This window comes from Hippoglossus hippoglossus, chromosome 21 (genome assembly GCF_009819705.1).
Source record: "Hippoglossus hippoglossus isolate fHipHip1 chromosome 21, fHipHip1.pri, whole genome shotgun sequence".
Lineage (NCBI taxonomy): Eukaryota > Metazoa > Chordata > Actinopteri > Pleuronectiformes > Pleuronectidae > Hippoglossus > Hippoglossus hippoglossus.
In genome coordinates, this window is record NC_047171.1 from 6328812 (window position 1) to 6347372 (window position 18561).

Here is an 18561-nt window from a genome sequence, read left to right on the forward strand (position 1 = left end):
GTGTGTGTGTGTGTGTGTGTGTGTGTGTGTGTGTGTGTGTGTGTGTGTGTGTGTGTGTGTGTGTGTGTGTGTGTGCCTCTAACAGACGTTCAGCGGTCATCAGACCAGCCAGGCACCAGTCCCAGACAGCGAGGTCAGAGTCATTCACTAATCATATTAACATTCCTCCATAATGACCCAACGCATAACTCGCCGCTTTTCAGTCGTCCCCCCCCCCGCTCTCTCCCTCCATCCATCCATCTCCCTCACTCATGCTTTCCATTTCACCCCCTCCGCTACCCGTCTACATTTCTTTCTTGATCTTATCAACCTCATTGCCTCTTTTTTTTTACCGCTTTTTAACTAGTCTGTCCATCTTTGACCTTTTTTTACTCTCATTAATTCTACCCCTCCACTTCCTCGAGTTAAATCCTATCTCAGCCTTCTCACTATCCCCCTCTTCTCTGTCAAGTGACCGTGTGTATTCTAAAGATGTATATTCCAGCAAGAGGTCACACATATATTTTAGTGACAGTGGATATAGGATTTAAGGGTTTGCCACTGTATTGTTTTGTCAAAGGAAAGCACTGCTGAACTTCGAATCTGGAGAAAAAACACTTTTGCAATATGAAATATGATGCGATTTTAGTATAACGTTTCATTTACATTCAACTTGAGATCCGAGGACCAGAGGACAGATGCAAAAACCCTCCCAAAAAACTGTCTATGCACGAGAGCAGCAATATACATTCACGTTCTTTTCATCTGATTTACAAGCTGCACCTCTCTACCTGCTTCTGTTTGATATATCACAGTCACTGCGGAAGTGAGTGGACATTCACGGGCCAAAATTCCATTCCCACATTTCACATAAATGCATGTAGCAATGCCGTTGAACATCCATGTACACGTCTATACTCGTCTATATGTCGACTCCTCATTGGACCTGTCAGTGAGAAGAAGGGCAAAGACGATGTGTGAGTTTACGCATGATGTCCCATTAGACATGGCTGACGTGGGTCATTACACAAATGTTGCACATGGCTGTGGCCAATTTACACTTCTGCTTTGAATCAACTGTGCAGGTTTGGCATAGATACCTACACCATAGATTGATGCACACCTCTAGAATCCCTGTATTCAATGAAAGCTAGAAAAATAAATACACATCGAGGCAACGCAGATCACATCAAGTGTGATTTGTGGCATGTCATGTCTCTCGGGGGACGGAGGGGCCCACAAAACTCATCCTTCTTTTTCCTCAATCGGTTCAATGGTCGTAAACACCACCTCACTGACAAGAGGTGGCTCCAATGTAAATAAAAATAAGAAATGATGCAGTTCAACATCTATGATTTTTTTTTTTTTTTAAAAGAAGCAATATGTAGACTGTTGATGTTGGCTAAGCTCAGTCCACTGAAGGTCTGACAGCCTGGTGAGTCTTACTGTTGCAATGTGGTGAAAGCATGTGACATAGGTGTAGTCACCGGTGGTCACTTTTCTGTTGTTTTAGGCAGTTTGACTTGCTGTGTGTGTAAGGGAATCTCTATCAACACCCTGTTTGCCTCTTCTGTTCTCCGGCCAAATCAAATGGAGCCTGTGTGACTTGGCTTTTACCAGTTTGACTCAAAAAGGTTACGTGTTTGGCTTGATGTTGTGCAGGGGCTTTCTTATTGGGGTGTGTTGAACTCCTCACACACACACACAAACACACACACGCACACACAGAGCGTGGCGTTCTTCAGGCTGGAATCACTTTAAAGGTTTCTTTCAATTTTCTTTGTGAATATATGTACCATTACGCCGCACCGCTCTCCGGCACATACATGAATGCCTTGGTCAGTCAGTGTGAACGATTTAACTGTTAATGGCTCCAAATCTCTGACAATGAGTCAGTCTTTAAGTGCTCCAGTCAGTTATAACCACCGAACCTTGCAGAAGATTACCTCATGACTACGCGTGTGTGTGTGTGTGTGTGTGATGGTGTGATGGGGAGTTTAGTGCAATGGCACAGGGTCCACTGGGACCTGGAAGAGGCAGAAAGAGAGCGTAGGAAAGACGGAGGAACAATAAATGTCTGGGCATGAGAGTATCTTCATTATTGACTTAGACAGGGAGAGGATGTATATCATAGCTGTCTATGCTGGTAGCAGCAGACACAGCTATGTGTCTGGGCCACTGAGTCGGCACTGATCCCATCTTGTCTGACTTGGGGATTATAACCTCCTGACCTGCTGCTGGGAGTACTGAAATACATCATCCCCACACGCACACGCACACGCACGCACACACACACACACACACACACACACACACACACACACACACACACACACACACACACACACACACACACACACACACACACACACACACACACACACACACACACACACACACACACACACCTCCCTGACTTAACATGCGACACAGAACATTTTCAATTTTTCAATTGAAGAAATTGGAAAATATACATCACATTGCTGCACAAGAAAAAGAAAAGCTTGTCACAAGGAGAATATCTGCTGCCTACTGTAATTGCTCAGCTCTTGCCCCCCCCACCCTCACTGCTTATTTCCTCTGTCTTGATCCCTGCTTGTCTCCGTCTCGCAGTTGTTCTGGACCGTCAGCGTGAGCCCAGTTTCCTTTCTGTTCCATTAGATTCAGCACATTTGTACCGTTCCAACGCTCCACTTGTCCTTATAAGGCCAGAGTGAGCAACAGCATTGGGCTCGATCCCATGATCGCACAGGAAACACCACTGTTTGACTTCAAAGTATGTATTTGTGTGCAGATGTGTGTTGCGTGCACATGCACTTGTGTGCGTGTGTGTGTGTGTGAATGATCATATGTTTGCCTGCATATGTTTTTCTCGGAGCGATCCTGTCTTTGTCACTCCAGCGTCAGACAACCATTGCAAACCAGCTTATCTTAGTCATTCAGATCACTGCTCAGAAACAGCCTAACATGTATTCTTCATTAGCATTCATTTCTTGATCCGATCAGTCATCCCTGTATTCAATGAAGCCAACACGGAAGTGTAGGTCCCTGCTGTTTCTGGAATAATGCTGATTTGTCGGATGATACATTTATTTTGGAAAGTCTCCAGAGGTTCCAAACACTCAACCTTATCCAATTTGTGCAATGGGTAGAAATTGTAATGTGATTCAAGTCTTAGTCGAATCTGTCAGCGAAGTAAATAAAGAGCCTTTCCTGCAGAAGTGCTTAGCGCAGGGAAAGACCTTGCAGTTGAAAAGTCTCTCTTTTAAAAACTGAGGTGCAGTTAAATATACGTTCACTACACATAGTCTGTATTCAAATAGAGACGGAAAGTAAAAGAACATGATCTAAGCGATGGATTTTAACTGAATTTCTTTCCATAAAAGAAGATGTGGTTTAGTATAACAGCACTTGGTAGTGTAAGTGTGTGTGTGTGTGTGGTGATTGTGCAAAAATGCTTGTGTGTGTTGCTTAAGTATGTTTGTGTACTGAAAATGTTTGTATACTGTTATTCTGTTTTTTTTTTTTATTTTGGGCTTCATCATGTGTATGTGTGTGTGTGTGTGTGTGTGTGTGTGTGTGTGTGTGTGTGTGTGTGTGTGTGTGTGTGTGTGTGTGTGTGTGTGTGTGTGTGTGTGTGCTGACTGAAATACTTTGGTGATCTGGGGATGTGGTCCAGCATATTCCGGTGGATTTATGGTCACCCAGAGCTCCCATTAATAATGGAAATGTGGTCTTACTCAATACAGTTGGTGTACTAAAGAAAACACTCCCATGTTTTCTCTTCTCTCTCTCTTTATTTTTCAACCATTGCTCTTCTAGTTACACTTGTTCTGACAATATGCTATTGTACATGCTGCGGTTACATGTATGTCTTCCTGTCCTTAACCCCTCTGTTCGAGAGCTTGAGCTCAGGATGGGAGGACACTGGTGAACATTAGTGGAATCATCTCAACCATCACACAGCAGCATTTCATTCCCCAATGCCATATTTAATAGAGAAAATAATGATGTACCTCTTAATGGAGAAAGAGAGATAATGCTGAATGAACACGGACCAGAGCAAATGTGATGGACAACGAGATTAAAATAGAGAATAAAGGGGAAGAGAGAGAGAGTGAGAGAGAGAGAGCTGGATGAAAAACAGTTTTTAAGTAGAGCACAAACAACTCTCTTAACCCTGTCTGTTTTAACAAAGAGCCGCACTCAGCTACAAGGTTTACTGCAGTACCTTTCTGCCAATGGAGGGTGGAGGTTCGATCCCCTGCCTGTCCACCTATAAAACACCCAAGGTAGTGCGCCTATTTCTGTTTTATAATGGCTGAAATCACAGGAACACTTTCGAGGTCACGAAGAAAAGGGTTGAGTGTGTGTGTGAGTGTGTGGAAAGAGAAAAGGAGGGCCGGGGAGTTTTTGTCTGCCCCTGCATGCATGGCTATAAAATGGCAAATATAAAGGTCTGCCAGGAACAGCCACATGCAACGGACAAAATATATATTTTTAATAAATATGATGGAACAAGGATAATTCCAATAAAAGCCTTTTATTGGAATTATCACCTGTAAATGTTGAATAATGTGGATTACCAAAAACCACTAGTGTAGTCAGATAGTGTCAGGACAGAGACGTGTTTTCTGTTGGCTCCGTACTAAAGCATGTGGTTTGACACTGAAAAAAAAAATCTAAACCCTTTCTATTTAAAGTACACAGTGTAACTAAAAGATATAATATGTAACAATTCTTCATTAAAATGTATAAAAAACGAAGAGACCCATCCTGTTGACTTTGCGTACTTACAATATCAAAAATGCTTCCAACAATGTTCAAACCCAGAGAGATGAGATAAGTTTCATTTTGGTTGATTTTTAATTGTGTCACATCCGCTTTTAACTTCGTATAATGAAGGAAAAACACTCTGCTAGACAGTTCAATGTTTTTCCCTTCCACTGTTTGTACTGATCACTTGTACTGGGTCACAATCACTCACTTGCCATTTGCTGCGTAACATGAATACTCAATGGTGGTGAAGACAACAATGATACCACACTGCCTCACAATATCATCAAACTAGGTCTTTTGTTCTTTTGATGGAGATCAGCCAAAGTCTTAACTTAAATCGTCTGTATCAATAATGTGCTGAAGTCATCAAAAGACATTGAGACACAGCCATTTTCCATTCTTGCTTGTTTCTGGGATTCTTACCTTCAGTTTCGTCTTGATTAAGGGAAACACCCAGTTGGACTGAGGCCACATGACTGACTTGGCCATTAAAAGAGCCACATCACCTTTTTTTTACGTTAAAAGTGCTGGTTGCCGTCTCTGAGAGGATTTTCTTAATGAAATGCTCAAAAACAAAGGGACTGTTATTGGAAAAGCAGCTCATCCGATACTACTGTTCACTCAATATTGATGTGAACACACCCCTAAAGCTCAGAGTCAGCAATTAAATCTCATCCTTTCATTAAAGTCCAATTTGTTTGAGTGTATAACCAAATCAATGGAAATAATGTCACTATCCTTAGGCCTGCACTGCGCTGACTGAGCTTTATATGTGTGCATGACTTCTCTAACCAACTTTACATCAGACTACATCCTGTAATGGCCATGCTCTTATTCAGGAAACACTACGTTCTAATAGCATCTCCGACCGAAGACGTAAAGTTTTACAAGACTTGTAAAACAATGTATCACAACAGGGCTTCAGCTCAAACCCAGAATTACAATCTGGCAAAACAAACTAGAAGTGTGAGAAACACTGAGAGGACAAGAAAACATCACCTTAAGAATCAGAGACCTCACTTCACCCCGTGCTCCAAAGAGAGAGACAGTCTCTGCTTCGCCACTGTTTTATTCTGCTTTGTACAGGATGGAGGAAAAACAAAACTGTGTTGCGTGTTAGTCATAGGTCTCAGTGGGTGATACTCATGACTAATGTGCCCACATACATACAGTTTGTGGCACTAATTCGTGCTATTATGGTGAAAAGGGTTTCTGTCTTTGCCCAAGTCAATAGTCTGTGTCAGTGTCCCATCATTTCTGACCTATTTAAGGCTTGTGTCTGTGCTGGTGGTTTTAAACGACGGTGTCATGGACAGTAAAAGGGAAGTTGAGGAAATAATGTTTTCCACTGTACAGGGAGCACACACAGTTGACGAAGACTGTACCACGTAAAAAATAAGAAAGGTTGTGGGAATGGTGCCCTGGGATTTTTCCCAAATTCTATTGTGAGTCACACAATGGTGTGCCTGTCTCTGGATGGCAACAGTGACAAGGTCAGAGAGAATACTGGACCCAGTTCAGGGGACGGAGACCTTGAACCAAAGACAAAAAGAGGTTCCTGAGTCACGCACACACTCTGCAAAAATGAATCCGGATGCAGCTATGACAGAACAGGGAATTCAGTCTCAATCAACAGGATGTGATACAAGATCCTCTTATAACTCTGCATGGGCGACATTTGGAAGCGGCACACATTCTGCCAGAGTTGCTGTATGTCCAGGATCATTTAGCCATTTTAATTTTCAGTACCAATGACAGCCAAGCTATATCTGTTCCATGTGTGTTTCTCGAAGACAGTAGTGTCGTCTGCTTTCAAATGTTGCCTGCACATGATTATCTCCACAGGAATGCACAGAAAAAGGGCTGCCGCCACAACTACAATTCCAGGAAAACTATTTAATAGGTGCTATGTTTAGAACAAGGGAGGGTGAATGTAACATTATCATGAAAGGGTTGACTTCTGTATGAGAAACGATAACCATTAAAGTCAATTTTGTTAAATTCACACTTGTGTGTTGCTATGCTACGCAAACACTGGAAAAGTTGACAGAAAACTCGACTGAGCCAAACCTTTTCTCCGTCTCATCAACACTGAATCGTTCTGGGTAAAAGAGAAACGATACGGTCACTCCAAAGTCAAAAGTGAACTTGGATTTTGGTTTTCAGGAGGACATAAAAACACATTACACAACTTGACTTAACTTATTGGAATACATGTTCCTCCACGAAGACCTCTCGCGTGAATGCGTACAAGTGTTTACGTGTGTGAATGAGAAATGGAATATCAAATTAATAGATGAAAACATTCAGATTTCTCCAGTTGGATTCTGTTCCCCCTGAATTCAAAGCCTCATTAGAAGGAAAGAACATTTTGTCGACTGGAAAGAATAAAGAACTGCAGGGAAACAGCTGGCTGGACACACTGGCACACACGCATTGTGATATTATCCATACAGAGAAATGAATCAGACAGGGAAGTTTTATCTTTTCCTAAACCCACAAAACCCTTAATTCTGAGACTTATCATCTCTCTGTGAGGGGTTTGCATGTTCTCCCTGTTCCTCTGTGGGTTTTCTTCTCATCGTCCGCAGATATTCAGATAAGATCAAATGGAAATTCTCTGTGGGTATGAATATGAGAGTGATTGTGTTCTTCTGTCTGTGTTTGTTATAACTATGTTAGACTGGAAACCTGGACAGGATCTACATCCCCTTTCATTCTTTCAATACAAGTCAGCAACCTGATGCTGAACTGTGTGAGCAGATGCAGAGAAACAGATGGATCCCAATGACTTGTTTGTTGCACAAGTGAGATCTGCACAGCTGTGCTACACATATGACATAAAACACAAAGCATTTCACTTTCTTATGTCATCGAGAGTCATTTAAATTCACGTCATTGGCATCTTGCAAATTACTTCAAGTGTTTGTCTTGGTTTTGCCAACACTAATAAGCTATTTTCGTAAATCTATTATTTTTTAGAACCCTTTATGGACATTTTAACTGCACTTAGTACAATTTACAGTAATTAAATTGAGAACTTTATATATTTTGTTGATCGAGTCAAAGCAAAAGGAAAATGGTCCCCTGATGTTTTGATCACAATATGGTCCTGGCGCTACCGAGGGTTGTCATAGCAATACACAAAGCAACAATTAGCTTGAATTCTCAAAAGCCTTTTCTCCTGTAACAGGGAACAGGGCATCGTGTTCACCTTGATCAAAGACGGACCACTGAGCCTTATTTGTCACCAATCTGTTGATACGAGGCACCATCAACACTCACAACACCCAGTGTTCAAAGAGCCTACACAGATGATTATGACAGGATGTCCTTCTGTCATACAACAGTCTTATGTGCACTCCCTATATTGCAATATGCAATGTGAACTGGATCAAAAGTAAACAGTGTAACAAAGACATGACCCTTGGTTCAGACCCTGATCTGGACTTTGAGGTGTGAAAACAATCAAAAGGCTAAAAAAGACGCCTCCTACCATGTAGTATAATGTATATCAATGTAGTTCTGTCATGTTGAGAGCAAAGGAGGAAGTGAGGGAACAAAGCATAAAGAGCAACAAAGTCTGTGTTGGGAGGACAGGGTCTTCCTCATGCAGTGTTGCCTCAAACACTGCCGAGGAAGTGACAGGGTCACAAACGTAACTCTGGTTATTAATCTTGCCAACAAAGGTGCCATCGCCTGCTGCTGAATTTTGTAAATGGGTCTAGAAAACATTATTCAACAGTAGTTAAGCTTTCTGCCATTTCCCCTGATGAAAACCATATTCACTGGAATAGTGGAATAGATCTTAAGGTTGGCTCCAATACAAGAACAAATATTAGCTTCATGGTCCGCTGACACCTCTAACACTAAGCTGTTTTCATTATGTACGCACAGGGATTTCTATTTTTAAATAACATTGAATCAAAAGAAGACAGACAGAAAGACAAAGATGTGAATCGGAGAGATTGATAAAGAGATGAATCACCTATGGATTGAGAGAAATATAAAACACTTCAGACACATTTACTCTTGTTTGACAATACTTGTGGAGGTGGTTTAGTCTGTGACTTAGGCAGCTAAGTGGCTCTTCTTATTCAGATGTCCTACATTCTTTCCCCTGAAACTACTGTGTGACGCACGATGAGGACGCACTGAGAAAACCTTCCTACAATTCCCACGAGCATGAAGTTTCACAGTCTTTTCAAACCTGATTTTAAAGCTAAAATCAGTTTAAAGCACTGTTAGTAAGGAAAAAAAGGACCATTACAATGCTCTTGAGCAAAGCACTCCATCCCCCAACTGTTCCAGTGACTGTAGCAGCTACTCAGGCAGACGGTGGCTCTACTCACAAGCTACAGGGAAGCCCTTTGATAACATGAAGAAGAAGAAAACAGGTGCAGAACTGAGCATAGGACCACTAAACCCCTCACCACATAAACATTAAGTCTCGAGATGAAACAATAATAAAACATTGTTGTGCAGTGTGTTCAAAATCGGAGGTTTCCATGCTATTATATTTTGCATCGCACTGTAAGATACCATTAATAATTAAACGACGAACTGTAAATGAACACACATATTACAGCCTAAAGTACACGAAGGAACAAACTTGATGAAAGCTTTTCATTGTAATTAAATCCTATAATAAAGGCTGTGTCGCACCGCCCACCATAGCAATTGGCTTCCAGACCCTCTGTGTGGCACTGTGTGTGTGTGTGTGTGTGTGTGTATGTGCGTGTATGTGTGTGTGTATATGTGACAACAACAACGGCACCATGTTGATTTAGATCCCCTCTCCTTCGGGAGAAAGTCTGTTGTTGTCTTCCAAAACACACACACACACACACCCACCCGTGAGCACACAATGCACTCACTTGGAAACAAACTTGTGGTGTGGCTTTTGATGCTTGATAATTGTTTTTAGGCAAACATAATTTTGCTAGCGGAGACAGCTAACCCATAACCATGAATCAACGAGATGGTAATGGAGCCAAAGGGGAAAACACACACACACACACACACACACACACACACACACACACACACGCTTTCTACATTGAGGCAACACTGCATGAAGAACTCACTCTCTCCCTTTCTGTCTACCTTTATCTCTCTACACTTAAGTTCCCAATGCGTTTCCATTTCATAGTAATTCAGCAAATCCTACACAAAAATAAAAAGGACTTAAGGAGAAACAAACAAAACCATAAAAGTGAAGTTGAATTAGTTTGCTGTCGGCTCACCTCCATAACCATTACTTCTCCCCCTACCCTTCGCACAGAAAGTCAGTCAGGTAAATAATCGCCTGTGCCTTAATTAATGCATCATCCTTAATGAGAGAAGCTTATTAGACCCCGTAGCAACTGCTACTGATCTGTCTCTTCCTTTGTTTAATTTCCAACTTCAAACCTTATTCTCCGACGTTTTACAAACAACAGAAAAGTTTTCTAATTTGGAGGCAGCGAACGGTGCAACATGCGGTTATCGATCGCGGGGTGAAGGAGATTGCCTCTCGCTGGTCGCAAACCAAATGACTCTTACATTTGAATTAAAGTGCAGCAAGTATAACTTTGGATGAACATGATTCAATTATTCAATGTTGAAGATTTTCATTATGAACTAATCTGACTGTTTGGTCGAAAATTGTGGATCAGGAAATAAAATCTTGGAAACTGAACTTCAACAACAAGCATCATATTACACCTGTTGCTGCCTCTTACAATTTATATTTTTATTTGAATGGGAAATGCTGTGTCTACCTTGAAACAGATTCTACAGCACTAGCTTTTTAGAGTGGCCATATCTGTTCTGTCATTTGCTTAATGAATTCATTTAATTCCCTTTTAAAATCACCCAAAAAGTATTTTTCAATACTTCTACCTCCTTCTATTCTATCCCTATCTCTTTTTAAAAAATCCACCTAATTTTAAAGATTTTCTTGTTGCTACTTTAACAGACAGAAAACTCTGATATGTGGTGATGCTGAAGAACAAATAGTGGAGGGACAGTCTGTTTAAATGACCGCAGTGACTGGAATGACTCCACCTGTTATACCAGAACATTCTGTGACAACAGTAATTAAATTCATGATTAAATTATGAAATGCTCATCAACAACAAATGAATGCACTCAATTATTTTGTATTCTTCTGTTAGCTCTAGCATAATGATGATTGACAGCCTCCAGGTTCATGGAAGTAAAGCCTCTGTCTCTGTCCAGCTGAGCTGAAGTGAAGTGTTGATCAAGCTGCAGTGGTTAAACCATGATATGCTTCAATAAACCCGTCCACTTGTCACAGGAGATCAATTCTAGCTCCACTGTGAAGAACTAATTTTAGTTGCTCTGGATGATTTTCAATATTTTTCTCTCTCAGAAAGCCCTGGAGGCCTGAATATCAGTGTGACAAGAAGAAGCAAGGTGAAATTCAGGAGGCAACTGATGTAACTGCAGTGAGGTTGGTTTGGAGGTAAGACAAAAAAAGATCAGGCATTTTCTGTTTCCTGAAAAAAACAGACTGTACTCAGTGGCACTTTTACTGTGTCCCTGAGTGAGATTAAATGTTCATTAACAATAACCACAATATAATTGAGATTTTCCATGACATCAAGTCTCAGTCTCAGATTGTCCTCTTACCCATGTTCATATGCAGAGAGACAAATTAAAGAGTTGTATAAATAAATGATTTTCTGTAAAAGTGGTAGAAACATTGCAGTAGATCCTCTTAGAACCATTAATAAACCACAAGTGTGTCAAACATTTCACAGATTTCACTTTACACCTGCTCTTCTCAATCAGTTTAACCAGTAACATGCAAGTGAATAAAGAAATAGAACAATGAACAGCAGCAGGTAAGAAGGGACATATTGACCCGGTTCAGGTGTTAACATCCGTCCTGAGCGATCTGATCACAAGTGAACAGCTCTCAGTAAAAGATTCAAAAGCACCCAGGTACAAATTGAGGAAGCATTTGAGATGTGATTGTTACTAAAGCATTAGGAAGTTTCCTGGGATGCTTCACTAACACTAAGCCGTACCCTAACCCAATCACAAGCTGCAAGCATGTGAATGGAAACGCGTCCTCAATGCATCTTGAGATTCAAACACTCAGAGGTGGTCTGGGATGCATGAGGCCACATTCCTTGAGCTGTGTGAGGGCAAACGTTTCCCGGGTCACATAGAAGATCAGCTCCTCAGCTGACTTCCACATTTTCCAGAAGTATGTTTTCTCTCCTTCATGCTCTTACATTGAATTATTCAAGGCCATAACCACAATATTTATTTTTTCTTTTAAATGCTGGACTTTGACTTGTAACTGTTATTTTTACTGTGTGGTGGTTTATATTAGCCTCAACTTGCTCACTTCTTTGTGCAACTTCAAACAAATTCAAACAGAGTTGGAGACTGTTGTAGCTCCGTCTGTAATTTTTGACCCAGATGTTTTGCAAACTACAGCTATTGCATGTGAATGGAATTCTTTTTGTTATCATTTTCTTTCATAGTGTTATTCAGGAAGCTAACACTAGCCGTGTGGGAGGTGGTTTCCTGTTAGCACATTGATAATGTATGGTTAATACTGCATCACAGACGTGTTTGGATCTTTTCTACATCATGACTCAGGCTCTCTGAGCTCAGAAGTGAATCTGTGAGGATGTGATTAGGATTGAAAAACATTACCTGCAGGATGACAAGCAAAACCTCTGCTACTCTCCACTGTGTGAGTGTGAAGTGGATCATATCAGTCTATCAGCTCAGTGCCTACAGGTCACGTCAAACAGCAGCGTGTGACCAACAGATAAAAGGCCTTTGATCATTCGATAGACGCAAAAACAGCAGTGATCACTCTGATGGCTGATAGGTAGTAAGACATCACACAAATACACACTGTACTGACACAAGCACACACTATCTCATGTAAAGACTGATGAAAAGTTTAACACATGTAGCGAGAGAAAAGAAAGTTCAGATTTAGAGAATATGAGGCTATTAACCTGAGCGACATTTAAATGGACTTCACTGTCCATTTACGATTCTTTGTGTGTCCATATTTACACTTGTGTACCAGTGTGTGTTTCAGCTCCTTACCCTGTGTGCGTCGTTTTCGTGCCCTCTGCGTCGTTGGTCCAGTTCCTCATAAGGCGGGACCATTCCTTCTCTCCTCGCCTGCTGATACTCTCGTCTTAGCTGCTGGATCCTGTCCAGACTGCTACACTCACACAAACACACACAAACAGAAAGAGTAAGGTAGCTGCACACAACCACGCGCACACAAATATTCATAGAAACAAAAATGTAATTGTGAGAACTGGCTGCAGGAATGATTATTGTTTAAATACATGCACAACAATCTGCCTCCTAATAGTTCTGACAGCCTACATCTATATCTGCTTCACCAAGAGACAGGGAAACAGAAACATCAATCATTCTATGAATATTCTTTCTCTCTGTCAACAGAGGAAATACGCAGCATATCAACAGCACTGAACCCTGGGCACCCTTGTGAGTCACACACACACACACACACACACACACACACACACACACACACACACACACACACACACACACACACACACACACACACACACACACACACACATATTCACTCACCCACACATAATGGAAATATGGAAAACCATATCATACACATATGTTCCCGTATACACCATTAGAATTGCAGCGTGATATTTCATGAACGAAGTTGGTGGAAGGAGGAAAAACACATTGATGAGACATCAGGCTTCGTGAAACGTCTGAAACATAGCAACCCACTCTCTGCTTTTTCTACCCAGGCATTGTGTAGTGTCAACCTGTTCCTGTGAAACTGGACATGCCCAGTTTTGTAACAACTGAAAATCTTATTCCACCTATTTTCACCTACACTTTGGTAAGATTTAGTGGTAGTTTTAAGCTAGAGTGAGGTTGAGTAAATCCTGGACCAATGCTTAGGATATTCAAGGGGTCTTGGTCCAGGTGAGAGACTGTGAAGATGCTCAGAAAACACTTATTAGACAAGAGCCAGTCATCATGCACACAACACAAAGACACAAACACATACTGACTAACTCATACACATGCTCAACACAAAACAATTAAAGAAAACATATAAGGAACTCATGAAAGCATAATTTCCTTTAAGAAAATAATTGCTTTTGTCCATTAGCATTGATTTTGTGTGTGTGTGTGTGTATGTGTGTGTGTGTCTTTCTCTCAGACATGCCTTTCAGTGATTCAGTGTCTATACACAATGACCGAATAAACAGATTAGCTAAGAATAAAATGCGTCACAAGTCTGCCTGACAGAAACATTCCACAGTGCTGACGGTCGGCAGGGTACTAATTGAATTACATCATATCACATACCAGCAGTAATTTAAAATCAGAGTGAGAACATTGAGGTCGATAACAGATTAACAAGTAGAGTTACAGTGAGAACATATGGTCAGTGGGTTCCTAATTATTACTCATGGAAGCTTCATTCTAAGCATAGTGAGCATCAACAGAAGAACCTGCATGTTATTCAAAACTAAATTATTCCTCTGAAATGATACTTTCATGAAAACAAAAGCACTTAGGGTTTAATAGAGCTGCTCTACCTTAAACATAATAGCTTTACTGTAACATTAAAACATTAAAAGCACTTTTTGAATATGCTAAATCACACTTTTCCAGCTATTTAATTTACCCAAAATGTAATTTCATCACATTTGTGTTTCTCGGATCCCGTCCCTATCTGTTCTTTTATGTAGTTAGGCCACCTCTCTTTGAAACCTTAAAACCCGACATCTGTCAGAATGAGTGTATAATATCCACAGCTCTGAAATCATGTCGTCTGGTCACACGTTACAATTCACATCTGTTACATTTGATGTACACTCATGTTTCAGAAAACATGACTTGGCTTGATTTTTTTCTTCTTTACTCTCCGTCTTCTTTTATTATGTGTATTCATTTTCATGACAATGTTTTAATATTTAAAATGACATAGAATGACATACTGAGTATACAGTGCACTGCCAGCTTTTCATTCATTCATTCAGTGTCTGGTATAAAATTCCCTGGAGGTACTGGAGTCACATAGTAGACTGAGAAAAAACTGCATTTATGCCCAGCATAGACTGTATCTAGGACTGCATGAGACACAATCTACTGTCAGTCTGTGGATCGGTGTGTGTGTGTGTGTGTGTGTGTGTGTGTGTGTGTGTGTGTGTGTGTGTGTGTGTGTGTGTGTGTGTTTCTGCTCAATATTCTAGCTGCGGAGAGACAGAGAGCTGTGTCAGCAGTAACACAGCATCTACTGTGCAAAGAGTAGATTTAGAGCGCAGCGAAATGAACCCCATGACCAACACGGCTTTTTTTACTGTAGCTTGACCTGTCTCTTATTCGGTTTAAAGGTACAGTGTGTAGGATTTAGTGACATCTAGGGGCAAAGTTGCAGATTGCAACCAATTGAATTAACTTGCATCACCCCTTCCCTTCCAAATGCGTAGGAGAACCAACGTTGGCCTTCACGTAACGTAAACACACAAAAAGCCCTTTTCTAGATCCAAAATGTCTTTTTTTTAAAAAACATCTCAATACTGTATATATCATCTTCAGCACCTTGTTCAGCATCACAGCGACTGTAGTGACCCAGAATGTTAGTCAGAGAGATTCACCTGAGGCAAACTGGCAGCTCATCACAAGGCCATCACGTAACAGAGACAGACAGAAATAAACTGGTGCACTGCTCACACACAGCACTTTTCTACACAGCTCTGTACAATTATATCATCGCTTGTTTGAGGTGAAATTTGAACGTTGAATTCTCACATTCTATTACATTTTACTCCGCTCTAGTCCAGCTTGAGCATGTTCTTCTTTGCTGTGCTTTTCCATGTTCATCGACACGGTAGGAATGATTTGTTTCATGAGGAGGCCCAGATGATACACAATTCATGCAAATATGCTCACACACACACGCACATGCACACGCACACACACACACACACACACATGCACATGCCCTCACCCTCTGGTCTGATTTGTTGACAGAGGGCCTGGGAGAGTAAGGCAGTAAAATGTACACAACATTCATTTATGCACACAGACACATACACACATAAACACTCCTAAGCGTGCATGTACACACACACACACACACACACACACACACACACACACACACACACACACACACACACACACACACACACACACACACACACAGGTTATTTTATACGATTTATGACCCCACATAAAAGGAAGAGGGTGGGCCCAAGAAGAAATAAATATGATAAACATGGACATACACACACACAAACACACACTCAATTACCACACATACTCTGTAACTGAGAAAGTCATTGATTAGCTGTGGAGAAACATGTTGTAAAAGAAGTAGAATTACATGACTTCACTTTTTAACGACCATTGTGGTCACTGAACAACAGAAGGTTTGGTTCATGTGGCTGCAGCCAAATAGTGTGGTGTTGTCCATGTGCTTGTGTGTGATACAGTGTGACTGTGTATCCATGACCTGCTGACACTTCCACTTCAGGAATGACTTCAGATACGTGTCATACATTTCAAATTTTATAGTTCGATTGTAAAGCCGACAATAATGAGTCATATGTTTCGAAATGAAAGCAAAGGCTTATTTCAGTGGGAAAAAATTCTGCCTATTCACCTACACACACACACACGCACACACACATGCACGCACACAGGGAGATCAATCTCTTGCTCTTGCTCTGTCACACCAATAATAATTCTATAAATGTTTAAAATCAGGCCGGGAAACTCGGCATAGCTGTTAATAATGCTCCTATTAATAATTAAGACTTTCTGTTCCATTAATAACATGGTGAGATGGGCCCTTAAATATATCAACGTCCGCGGTAAAGGAATACATCCTCGTCATTAAAGCCTATAAATATTTACAAGACTGGTTATAAGAGGTACAATTTCTTGTTTTTTTCCAAGTCACACCTTTCTGTAATATCCTCTCTGGTTTGGTTTTAAATTCATTTTGGGATCTTGCCGTCTATAAGAGTCTGGCATTGGGGCAGGGTTGAAATGTAATATGTGTTCAAAGGTCATGTATATTTCCCATTAATTTCTAATGACATAATGTGAGATCTATCAATTCCTGTGGCAACACAATCCATTCAGGAAACAATGCACTAAGCACAAAACTGTCTGACAGATGTTTTATTCATTTAATCTTTAATGCTTGTGTTACATCTAAAAACCTTGGAAAGGCATTATTATCAGCCCCGCCTGGACTTAAGACTTGGCTTTGCAAGATAATTAATAATTCAAATCCATGCAGTGATGTGACGAATCCATTAACCAACACCAGTGCTGCAGTCTGGAAGAAAACACTGCGATTTGTCATAAGCACCTGAAGATCTATCTGCATTTTCCCTCCATCAGAAAAATGAATTAGGGATTTAGAGAAAGGACGACAGTGACAGATGAAAAGATGGATGCACTATAAAAGAAGAGGGAAGAGAGAGAGACGCAGAGAGGAAGCAAAGGTCGAGCAAATATTTGTAGTGCTCTCTGACGGATGACTGAGCGAAAAGGTTTCATAAATCTGAAATGAAAATGTCCAAAGAACTACAGACGACACACATACAGATGACACACATACATGCGACACACATGTGACGTCCAGTCTAGTCTCCTCTACATACACAAGACTTTAATAGGATAAAAATGTGCCCGGCTTGCAGAGCTGTTGACCTTCTGAGAAAGTAGTAAAAGTCAGATTTCCTTTCATTAGCACAAACACAAAGTCATGACGGCAATTTGGGAAAATCAATAAAGCTCGAAAACAAACTGCAATTGATTGAAAAGCTTAAGAGATGGTGCATACTGTAAACACATGCATGCCTTCTTCAGCCCCTTTTTTTAAGAAAGTAGAAAAATGTGCGACTTTGCGTCCTGCTGTCGCTGATCAATGCGGCAAACAATAAATGTTCTTTAGAAATGTCAGAGTTAGGGATGACTGTGACAGTGCGGCTCACGCAGGCAGTGTGGAAGCTCACGAAGTCAACCGGGCGAAAGAGCCACTAAAACGGAGAAGTTTGTAAACTCTGGGGCAGCGTTTTAGTCCGGACGGGCGGAAAATGTGGTAATTTGGAAGCGATGACGTAGAAACTCACAACCGTTTGCTGATTGGGTCTTTTGGGTCACAACGTAGCCTAAGCTGCTTTGTGAGACTCCTGTTATATGACACCCTTCAAGAAGAAAACAACCGGCGTCATCCTCAGCTGCCAGTGTTGAACACAACATGGATATTCAATTACAAAGTGTTGCTGTTGTGTTTCCTTATGTCTCTGCTAACAGCTGTTGTGCAGTTAAATAATGCATTTTAGCTACTATTTAGGAAATCCTGTGTACACGGGCATTAATATTACAAGGCTATAAAGCTTGTGTGGGCCTAGATCGTTTGAGTTTGAAAACACTGTATTCAAACAAAACGTTTGTATGGATGTGGCCTAAATGAACATCGACTTCCTATTCAAGTGACATGCGGGGACCTTTAGATAAGTCAAGGATACAAATATCATGAATTTAATTATACACGACTGCTTAATTAAATTGAACTGCAATATAATTCTTCATGGTGTTAAAAAAGTTAAGGAATTAATTTGTATTTCAACCATCTGACCTCATTAAGGAGCAAAGTGTAAAAATGATTCTAGGGTCAGTGTCATCTCTGGGTTCTGACGGGGCCTCAGACCACAGTCGATAGTAATCGGGGAAGAACGATGTAGGAAATGAAGCTTAATGTTGACTGATGATGACGACAGG

At 40.8% G+C, this 18561-nt stretch overlaps 1 protein-coding gene across 5 annotated transcripts in view; it reads right to left on the minus strand.

The window, feature by feature from the left end:
* LOC117754722 (partitioning defective 3 homolog B-like) overlaps window positions 1-18561 on the minus strand; it is a 194088-nt gene that overhangs the window by 35033 nt on the left and 140494 nt on the right. For 4 of the 5 annotated variants that reach the window (XM_034573864.1, XM_034573867.1, XM_034573865.1 and 1 more), the window contains exon 23: window positions 12844-12964. In XM_034573864.1, the coding sequence (XP_034429755.1) occupies window positions 12844-12964 (121 nt within the window). The remainder of the gene's footprint in view (window positions 1-12843; window positions 12965-18561) is intronic. The other variant, XM_034573866.1, reaches the window with a different exon arrangement.